The sequence below is a fragment of the Cicer arietinum genome, chromosome 6 (genome assembly GCF_000331145.2).
Source record: "Cicer arietinum cultivar CDC Frontier isolate Library 1 chromosome 6, Cicar.CDCFrontier_v2.0, whole genome shotgun sequence".
Classification (NCBI taxonomy): domain Eukaryota; kingdom Viridiplantae; phylum Streptophyta; class Magnoliopsida; order Fabales; family Fabaceae; genus Cicer; species Cicer arietinum.
Genome location: NC_021165.2, coordinates 36942840 through 36953804, shown reverse-complemented (window position 1 = coordinate 36953804; position 10965 = coordinate 36942840). Strand labels below are relative to the sequence as shown.

The 10965-nt window shown below is 31.0% G+C and overlaps 1 protein-coding gene and 1 long non-coding RNA gene across 4 annotated transcripts; one reads left to right on the top strand and one right to left on the bottom strand.

The window, feature by feature from the left end:
• Positions 1–1225: 1225 nt before the first annotated feature.
• On the bottom strand, positions 1226–7509 carry LOC101502782 (ATP-dependent DNA helicase 2 subunit KU80-like). Its single transcript, XM_004506432.4, has 13 exons — positions 7281–7509; positions 7055–7147; positions 6829–6880; positions 5624–5755; positions 4691–5094; positions 3840–4126; positions 3525–3720; positions 3204–3410; positions 2782–2949; positions 2400–2708; positions 1831–1961; positions 1675–1727; positions 1226–1520 (listed from the first exon to the last, which is right to left on the bottom strand). The coding sequence occupies exons 1-13, from the start codon at positions 7293–7295 to the stop codon at positions 1477–1479; spliced, it is 2091 nt and encodes a 696-aa protein (XP_004506489.1). The 5' UTR covers positions 7296–7509; the 3' UTR covers positions 1226–1476.
• Positions 7510–9729: 2220 nt separating this feature from the next.
• Positions 9730–10597, top strand: LOC101491598 (uncharacterized). Of its 3 annotated transcripts, XR_012163418.1 has the most exons (3): positions 9730–10037; positions 10131–10187; positions 10311–10597. It is a non-coding gene; the product is annotated as an uncharacterized lncRNA (long non-coding RNA). The 3 variants fall into 3 exon arrangements; XR_012163416.1 differs by lacking the exon at positions 10131–10187 and having other exon boundaries at positions 10188–10597; XR_012163417.1 differs by having other exon boundaries at positions 10131–10597.
• Positions 10598–10965: the final 368 nt, after the last annotated feature.

The following is a 10965-nucleotide window of genomic DNA, read 5'->3' as shown; positions in this document are numbered from 1 at the left end:
TTGCAATTCATGAAGGAGATTGTTGACAAGAATAAAACTATTATCCCAGAAACGGTACGGTATTTTTATTATATGATTTTAATATATAAATTATCTATATATTTGATTCTAACTTAATATGTTCAATTTTTATATTGGACAGTACTTTGACAATTCCAGTCCAACATACTCTGAGGAAGATCTAATGGAATTAAAGGAAGACTGGTGTCAGTATGTGCTTGAAATGAACATTATTTGATTTTCTGGGAAATAGCACGCTGCAAGGGATCTAAATATTATATGTTAGCTAGTTATATTCTGTGTATTCTGTTAGTTATATGTATATGAATAGAACACAATATATGAACATCTATATAAATATGTGTTGTTGTACAATATATGTCCATTGTATATGTAGTTAATTAAGTTATATATATGTATTTGAATGTTCTGTTGTAAATTAATATATAAAGTAAAGTTATATAATTCTGTTTTTATGTACTGATTGTGTGAACTGATTCTGAATATATATTTGAATATGTTTTGTTGTTGTGTGAAGTGATTCTGAATATGTATTTGAATATGTTTTGTTGTTGTGTGAACTAATTCTGAATATGTATTTGAATATGTTTTGTTGTTGTGTGAACTGATTCTAGATGAAAATAATTTTGGAAAAAAAATTAAAAGACAGTGTTTTCTAAAAAAAATGCCATAAAAAACGCTTTTCAAAAATTTTATTTACAACGTATTTAAAAAAAATAAATTGCACCTTTTACAGCGCTGTAAAATGTGCACTATAATGCATATATTGGGTGCACATTTTACAACGTTTATTTGAAAAAGCACTGTAAAATGTGCACTATAATGCATATATTGAGTGCACGTTTTACAGCGCTTTTTCAAATAAGCGCTGTAAAATGTGCACCCAATATATGCATTATAGTGCACATTTTACAGCGCTCATTTCAATAAGCGTTGTAAAAGGTGCATAATAATGCATATAATGTGTGCGCATTTTACAGCGCTTTTTTGAAAAAGCGCTGTAAAATGTGCATATCAAGCGCGCAATATATCTACATATTTTATAGCGCTTTTTGGTTTTAAAAAAGCGCTGATGTATCTTTTACAACGCTCGATTCCACAACGCTTTTTTTTTTTTTTTTAAAAAGCACTGTAAATTGCTTAAAAAAAGCGCTATAAAATCCTATTTTTCGCGTAGTGGAGATAGTAAAATATTAACAAGTGATTAGACTCAAGTGATTATTAAGTTTCAATTAAGGACAAGTCGTCTAGGAGAATCTGAGTTTGAGTTCTAACTGTAACAATTTTTAACTAAACTTTACTTAGTTCCAATCAAATTTTAGATTACCAAAGCCCAAATATTTAAAACAAAAATAAAAAATTAATTCCAATACTCATAGATATCGTAAGAGTATCTGATCCGTGTCTGATATGAATACTTCCTCTGTATCCAGGCTTCATATTCATAGATCGCTACTATTCATCTATCCCAAAACTAGAGAGCATTTCTTGTATTACCTCTGAAATTCAAGCACATCTAATATTAATTTATAATAAATAAAATCAAATGTCCATATCTAAGGTGATTGATTACAAATAATATTTACTTTCATTTTCCAAAATTATAAACATGAAGCCCTCCGATAATTTTCAGCACAAATAAAAACTAATCACCTTTGGATTCAGATTTTACCAAGAAACTTCTGGCTTCTTCATCAGTAACATCACTGTATTGCGTAAACAAAGAACAATTATGATATGATAAAGAGAAAAACCAACACTAAATAAATTAAATCATAAAAAAGAGATCGTGCAAAAAAAATAAAATACCTGTCTATAGCTTCTGTTTTGGAGATCAATGTGAGTCCTTTAGAAGCAAGATATTCACAGAAACTTTGAAGGCTCTTCTCTTGGCAGAATTTGCAAACATGTTTAAGGAAATCGTTGAACTGTTTCGGTTCCTTCACAGAAAAAGTTTGTTAACTCAACATGTTACCATGAATCTCAATACAAACAAGAAGTATAGGAAGATTAAAGAAACAAATTAGGAGAGGGATAAGATAACAAATAAATCACAAGTTAAGGGTCCGTTTTTAACATATGAAAAAATAATAATTTGTTATGTTTGCTTACCTTAATGAAAATCACTTTTAAAAAATCATGTACCAAAAATGATAACAGCTTTGTTTTTTTATGAGCACTCAAAACAGCTTCTTATTTGAAGCAGTTTTTAGATTATTTTATCAGATTCTCATTTTCTTAACAATTTGTAACAAACCGATGAAATCTCTTAAAAATGATTATTTTAAAAAAAAATATTGATTTTTTCTTAAAAAAGACTGTAACTAGGGAAGTTTTAACTTCTTTTTTTGCGTGCAAGAGGAAGGTTGACAGATTACCTGTTCAAGGATGCAACCCTTGCGAAGCGCAACTAAACATTCCAAAGCTTTGTTATAATTATCACCTTCATGAGAGTCCTCTACTAGATCAAATATTTTATTTTTCATATCCTTGATTGCTTTTAGAATCCAATCAGGACTGTCTCGGCGAGAAATCATGGCTTCAAAATCTTGGACAGGAGTCAGATCCCCGATTTTCTCAACTTTAATAGATGTATATTCAATGAGATTTGCAACAGGCTGTGCTGTAATGTTTTCTTTACCCTCCTCATCACTTATCTTTTCTCGCAATAAACGCCTTGGCTTTTTCTGCATCGAGACATTTCGAATGTAAAACACATCTGAGGTTAGTAATGACTATTAGCTAAGCATTTATTCTTACCAAGGGATTTCCTTGCAGCTCAAAAGACCTATGAAACGAGTCAGTGATGGACTGGTTTTGCAAAACCAAGTCAGTATCAGGCTCCGTGATTTTTCTGAGTGTGTAATCGAGAGGAGGTACTGCGGCATCTGGATGCTTAGATTTCAGATCAAGATAATGAAAAAAGCGCTGAAAAGATATACGAATATATCTGTTAGCTTTAGCTTAACACTATTTGTTTATTTCTGAGAGATTTAGTTAGAAAGAATTAAGAAAGTATAACTTCTCCAAATCATACGGCATCGAGTACTAACTAAGACAAAAAAACCAATGTCAGAAACCAAACCTCAAACGAAAAATCAGTAAGGAAAATGAAACATGGAAAAAGAAGTAAATAAAGGAAGGAATTAAACTAGAAACGGATATGTGGATAGAATATGTACCGCAAGTACTGGATTTGGTGTAAAGTCAGGAAGCAAAACTTCCTTTTTCCCATCTGGTGCAAGATCAAGCATTTTTATGAAGTTCGCTGCTGATTCTAGCTGTTGTTCGTTTGGCTGACACGATGCTGGAAAATTACTGAAAGAAGGAAATTGAAACTCTCGCACGTCCTCGGCAAAAGGAAGAACGTTGAAGTAAAACGAATCAGGCTGCACAGCATAATCAGAGAAGCAAGAAATTATTGTTAAATGAAAAAATGAAATCGCAGAATAGAAACCTGATAAATAAATAACACAAGAAACTGAGACAAAAAAGAAACCTACAATATTTCCTCTATCAGATACATTGGGTGTCAAGACTCCAATGACAACATTCCCTTGTCCTTGTCTCCAGACACATCGTAAAATTGCAACCTTATTCATTTCCTTCATAGCCCTTGTTAGTGCAGAGACCGCAAGCATGGCTTTCGTATTTCCAGGTTCGGCTATGAACACATAGACATCTTTCATGTAATGGTGTCTTTATCGGTCATTTTAAAACAAAAAGAAAAGTGAAATAATGAATCAGAAAATTTCTTTAGGTTATAGTAAATTTGAACCAAATATATTCTATTAAAGCATATGCATTTGCAATCTTACCTCAATACATTAGAAGAATCAGTAAATCCTAAAAGCTTCACACCCTTTTCCGGTTTGAACTTTACAGCGTCCCACTCAGCAGACGATATAGGGACTATTTGAGGCCCATAGCGATAACCTTTAATTCTTTGGTCTGGAGGGACAACTTTATCCGGATCTTCAGAACTCTTGTACTCGTAATCTACTTTGACTTCGTGTGTTGCAAACTTATCAGTTTGAGGAGCCTTATCAGAGTATTTCTTCAGAGTTGGAAATCTCTCTTCTTGTGTTTTCTTGTACACCATTACCTGATTATCATTTTAAGTTTTCATGAAAACAAAATGCATTTTCTTACTAACGCCGCTTTATTTTAAAAAGACAATTGGATAGCTAATACAATTGCATACTTAGAAGAAAAAATAGATACCATAAACAAGTCAAAATTCAACTACAAATTTTGTGCACACATCTTGATATACATAACTCAAAAACAAATTAGTTTCATTATCCTATCATACCATACCACAAGTCTAACAGTTTAAATATCTTGGCTCCATCAGTCAAATTGATGGAGAAATAGGGGGAGATGTCAACCATATGATCCATGCAAATAGTAAAATATGATGTTAACATTAAGATGAAGAGAAAACAACATCAAAGATGCTCTCATGTGTCGACCATGCCTTAAATTCATCAATATAAAAAATATTCATATTGTCTATAAACAGCTCAAACTTGGAGCAACTGAAAATCATTAACAGAAAAATGCAAATTGAAAGATGATTTATCAACTATGATAGGCTGTCAGAAATTAAATATAATGACACATAATAAGACATTCATCATGGACTATATCATATTGCAAATCTCACCTTAATCTTTAGTTTTGGGCTGAATTCAAGATCCCCTCTGAAAACTGTAACTGGAGTTATATTTCGGGTTTTGAGAGCACCAAACAAAGAAATTGGATCCTCCACGTACAACAATCTTGTCGATGTTTCCTTTGAGAAAATATTTAAAAGAAGGTCATTCTCGTCCATTATTTCCTTGTTTGCATCTTGAGTAAGCTTTCCTCTCACAATTATACTTTCCATTCTCATACCATGAGCTGTCATTGATTGAGCAATTGTGGTAACTTGCTCTTCTTTTGTTCCTTTATAAGGATCTTTTATTGGACATTGCGCATTTGTAATGAGGCAAAGACGTTTCTTTCCTTTGTTAGTTTCTCCGAATTTTTTTATTAGCATATCCATGGCAACAATCACAGCATCAAGAACTAACATTAAAGTCAAGGTAACCAGAAAGGAGCAAAATAGAGAGTTAATCAGGATCAACTTCCTCATGGAAAAATAAGTACCTACCTTACAAAGTTTTGCAATATATTACAATCCTTAAACTTTAATACGACAAACAGAACAGTTTTCATGAAAAAATTAACTCAATATACCAATCATACAAAAAAGTATCGTCAACATAAATTAAGTGAAACAAACTGTTAATCTTGAAGAAGAAATGAAAATTTATAACAGGAGCCTTTTGTTTATGCAAAGAGCGACAGTGAAACTAATTAAAACGAGAGATAAATGGCAGTGAGAAATGAGAATTCACAGTAGGAATCAAACAACATGAAACCTTGTAACCTAAAAGTAAATAATTTTCCGAAGGAGATACTTTTAATGACAGATGGTCTGGTTATTTTCCATAAGCTAGTAACATGACTAATTTAAAGTAGGTCGAAATTCAGAAGCATAAAATATTGTAACTGAATAAGATATACTTTATGTGCCGTGTATAACTCTGGATACAATCACCATCAGTAGTTCCTCGAGGCAGTTGTTGTAAAGCCTCAACAATGTCTCCATCCACCACTTTAGTATTTTTCAAAACCACAACATGTTGATATCCACCCACTTCTGTAGTTAGTTCGTTATCCGTGTCTGAAAAAAAGTTAATAGAAAAATATGTGAGAGATGCCTTTGATCAAACTCAAATCACAACAAAACTACAGAAGTCTTTTCTCAATAGGTAGAGGTGGCTGCATGGATCAAACTAAGTCATAATATCCAAATATAATGTCTAAAGATAAACCATTTAAATCTAAGCCTTCTAAACGGTTTGAAACTATACTTTTTTTCTAGGTTTCCCTTTAATTACTAGACAATCATCCATCTGATCTACTTTTCTTACCAAGGCTGCTACTTGTACATGTCTTCTCTACAATACCTAAGACAAGAGTTCACTTTCTTTTCTACTCTAGGTGCTACCTCAACATTTTCTTTAATATATACACTTTAAACTTTCTTGTTATGTGCATCAATCAACTCACCCTTCTTAGCATTCTCATCTCTACAAAATTGAACTTATTTTCTTGATGGCCTTATCCGGCCCAACATTCAGTCAAGAAAAAGTAAAGATGAAAAAGTACATGCATGATTCTTCCCGACACATCAGTTAATAATTACAGTAGAAAAAGTAAATCAAAATGGAAAACCTTGATTAGTAGAAACTGAATCAAAAATGATAATTAGGAAAAACAAATTATATTAATAACACCCTGATTCCCAATCCTGTACTGATGTATAACAGAATAGCAATAAGCCAAGAGTTATGAGGATGGAGGAATCAATTATTTCCAAAGATTTTCAAGAAACCTAGACTCTCCTACAATCAGTTCCCAATAAATTGATACCCCCTCTCTCCAACCAATATATTTCCTTCTCTTCCAACTAACCTAACTACTCGACTGTAGTCAACTAATCTTCTTAGAACTTGAGCTTATGGCCTAACTCAACCCCATAAAATCAAGGCCTTTATCGGCACTACTTAGGTCATATCTCTAATGGATGTGGAACTCTTGACATCAGACTCTTATTTATCATCAATCAATAATGTAATCAAGAGAGCAGAGAATCTACCTAGAATGAAATGAAACACAACAAATAAACACCAAGTAAACAACAACATGCGTTGCATATTTGCATCATCACAAAGAGTTTAAGTAGTAGAGTACCTTGTGCTCCAAATAAGACAATTCCCACTTCATCATACTTGTTATAGATCAACTGCATTTTATTATATAAACATAAAAATAAAAATAAAATAAAAAGGATCATGTTAATAATTGGATCTCTCAGTAAACAAAAATGGCATAATAACAATTTTAATATATACTCCCTCCAGAGTAGTATTACTGTGTGTGTGTGTGTGTATATATAAGGGATGATGATTAATAATACCTTCTTTTGTACAAGCATGGAACAGAGTTTCTCAACTTCAGGAAGAACAGAATGCATGGATGGGCCCACATCAAGCAACAAAAGCAAAGCTTCCTGTTTTTATTTTTGACAGAATTTGATTAATTAATTAATTAAAAACAAATAACACATTTAAGCATCCGAAAAAGGGAAAATGGGAAAAATAGAAGTAAAACCCTAAACCCAGACGAATGAAGAAAAAACAAACCTTGTTTCGAGCCATAGATGGAAATGGAAAAGAAAAGAGAGTGTAAGGTAAGCTTGCAGAAGAAGATGTATGCTATTTTATATTGGCTCTTTCATCTTCCCGCTTCAATTGTTAGGATTAAATACTCAAAGTCAATGAAGGTTCCACCAATTCAGAATATTGTCTTTTGTTTTTAAGTCAGAGAATAAGAGAAAGATTCTTCAATACAAAAACCATATTTCAAAAGTACTTATAAGTAACCAAACAATTTTTATTTCGTGCTAGTTTACATCAACAGATTTATATTTTTAATACTGAGATACCATTTTTAATTATTTTTAGAAGAAAAAAAATATGTATGTATCTGTAAATTAATTTTATACCCATATCCAATAAAAATAAAATATGAGATAGTTATTTTTAAAATGTAGTTGTGACATAAGCATACATATCAAGAAGATAGATTTTTATTGAATGAATTTTACACTATTAGTGTATGATCTTTAAACTTTTTTATAATTTATTGTTCTCAACTATGAATTCTTTTTATTTATATATTTGTTGAAGTATATCTCTTTTCATTATGTATTTTTAATATAAAAAAGTTTTACACTATTAAAAGATATCACGTATCTTAATGAAAATTAATATCCAAATTTACTTACTAATAACCTACCCTGTAGCATTGTTCAACAAATTCTTGCTCTCCTTGATCTCACTAACAATAATGGACTCAAAAATACCGGGTGAGGAAGAACAAATACTCACCATTTTATAGTTTAGAGCACTTACCACATTCAGAGGAGTAACATTCAACCAATTGTCGGACTATGGCGTGATCGGTGGGCTTGAAAAAGACCTCATAAAATGCAAACTTTGATGTGGACAACAGGCCATATAAGCGTCTGTTAACCAACCAACGCATGAGTTAATTGGGATTGATATTAATCCATTGTGTAATAGATGCAAGCAAGAAGAGAAAACATTCATCCATGTGCTTAATACTGCCCAAAAGCTACCCAAATTTGGCTCAAATTAGTCCTCCTATTTTGGTTTATAACTTCTTTTCTTAAGATTATAGGAATTAGACCTTCAAGAATATTACCAATGAGTTTTAAAGAGTACAAATGGACAAGTGTATTTTTTTTTTTTGTATATATAAAAAACCTAAAAGAAAGGATAAAACTAAGAAACTAAACGAAGATTCTTATGCATTCAAGTTTCAAACAAGTCATCAGATAGGAGCTTGTGAAACTCCTTAATAGGATTATCTAATGCATAAACTTCAAAAGAATTTTAAAAGAAGTTAAAATTCGTTAATCAAACAACATTTTTGTTGTCTTCTCACGAGATATGGTTAATATAGATCTACTAATCCACATCCATAATGTCACGAATATAACAAACCAAGGTCTGAATGGTTCTATTGGTGGTACAATTTTAGGTTATCCAACACTTTGGAATCGCGATTAACAAGACATGAGTGAAACCTTGTTGTCTTGTCAAATTCATAGTAATTTACATGCCACATATTTTTGCATGTAGAGCATCACATGCACACAACTAGATTTCTATTACCAAAAGTTGATATATCATTATTTTGAATTGTCACGTTTATATGGGATCTTTCATTTTCTAACTAGGAACTTTATACGTTTGAGTGAAGACATTGTAAAAGCGAAGAAGTTACTTGGTGATGGTCATTCACTTGGTATTTCACATGTAACAGTTTTAAAATACAATTCAAATATATATTTATGGTCATGTATTGATTTTACTAATATATGTACGACATAAATATAACAACTTGAACTATCATATATATAAGATAATATTTTATTGATAAAAGTTCAAAATAACTATCATACATATGACAAGTTTTCCATAATAAAAATTTCATAATAATTAGCATACATGAGACAGTTATCATACACAACGCATTGAGTTGGTAAACACGGGACTAGATAAATCAGCGATGATATAATTATTAATATTTATATACTAATTATAATTTATTGATGTTGAAATATACAATTAGTAAACATATTTTGTTGGTGACTTTAAACATAATAAAAAGAGAAGAATTATGTGATATAAGTTATGGAGTAATGGATTTGAGTTATTATTAGTATTTGATATAGATGTGAGATATTATGAAGTGAGTAGTGGTTAGGGGTGGAAATAGACTGGGCCGAGCTAAACAATTTTGTAACTAAACAATTTTTTTTTAAAACTTTGACCTTATACCTTAGACCTGACCTAGGCTAGTCGGTCGGTCAAACCTATTTTCATTCATAATAGTGATAATGAAAAGAGAGAAACAAAATAAAATTTAAAAATAAATGAAATACTAAATGAATAAAATTTAAAAATGAATGAAATAATAAATAATATTTTAAATATTTTAATTTTATGAAAATATGATGGTAAGAAGTAGCAAAACACGATGTAATAATTAATGTAATAATAATTTAACCCAAAAAAATGTAGAAAGGAAATATCCGTCCCTCCCTCACCTACCGTCCCACCCAATTCATACGATTTTCACATTTTGTATTACTTTTTGGTAATTTAAGATACTTTGAACTCAAGTTGAAGTTCTAGTTGAAGAAGAAGTTGAAGTTCCTACCCTAAATAACCTAATAATGGCTTCATCATCTTCAACAATATCCTGCAACCTCAAATTACCCTATAAAATAATCATATTAACACTTTTTTTCTTTCTCGTATTCTTCATATGAAGCAAGAGGACAACATCGACAACCAAATTAATCGAAGGTTTATGCTTCCTAATTATTTATTTATTTATTTAATTTTCTTAAATCTCTCTCTCTTATACTTCAATTTATTTTGTTTTTAATTATATTAAAGAAAACTCATATTGAGGAGTAGTAAATTAGCAACCCTTGGTGCCATCTTCAATTTCAGGTACACCATGTTTGCCTTCTTCCTTTCATTCAAGATTTCATATCATTTTTGAACAAATTATGAGTGGATGAAAGAGTTTATAAAAATAATTTATTCATATTGACTTTATCTCATATCCTGGAGTGGAAAGAAGCCTGAATATCTTGGAGTTCAGAAAAATTCACCAGCATTGGCTGTGTCCAGCAACTAACAATTGTGTGTCAACCTCTGAGAATGTCAGTGATCTCATCCATTATGCTCCTCCTTGGTAATTTTTCCTTCTTTTTTTCATCTTCATTTTAAGCTTAGAGAGAAGAGGTTCACTTCATTTAATTCTTTTAATTATTGTACAAGAACTATAACCCTGAAGGTAGGAAAAGTCCTGTGAACGGAAAAGAGGCATTGGAGGAACTAATAGAAGTGGTAATAAATCTAATTCTAAGCACAAACAATGTGCGTCTGGCTATATACAACTCTAATCATGTTTCTAACTGAAATTAAGAAATTAACAAAACCTTCCTCAAACTATAAATTGTTGTCATTTTAGTCACATGTGTAGAATTTTGAGTTTTTCGATTTTAGGCAATAATTACTACTACCTCACTCAGCCACATCAATTTTTATTGACCCACCTGTCTCCTATATTTAGGACCAAAGGTATAGTATTTGCTAACATAAAGTAATGTGTGGACTAAAATAATAAACAATTTACAATTTCATAAACGTATAAAGTAATGTGTGGACTAAAATAATAAACAATTTACAATTTCAAAAACGTTTTTGTCGATTTATTAGTTTT

What these genes read in the sequence shown, in the direction of transcription:
- LOC101502782 (XM_004506432.4), bottom strand. An exon ending in CCATGCTTGTACAAAAGAAG is followed by an intron (nt 6,881 to 7,054) that starts GTATTATTAATC and finishes AATAAAATGCAG; the next exon opens with TTGATCTATAACAAGTATGA. An exon ending in GATTCTTCTAATGTATTGAG is followed by an intron (nt 3,721 to 3,839) that starts GTAAGATTGCAA and finishes TGACCGATAAAG; the next exon opens with ACACCATTACATGAAAGATG.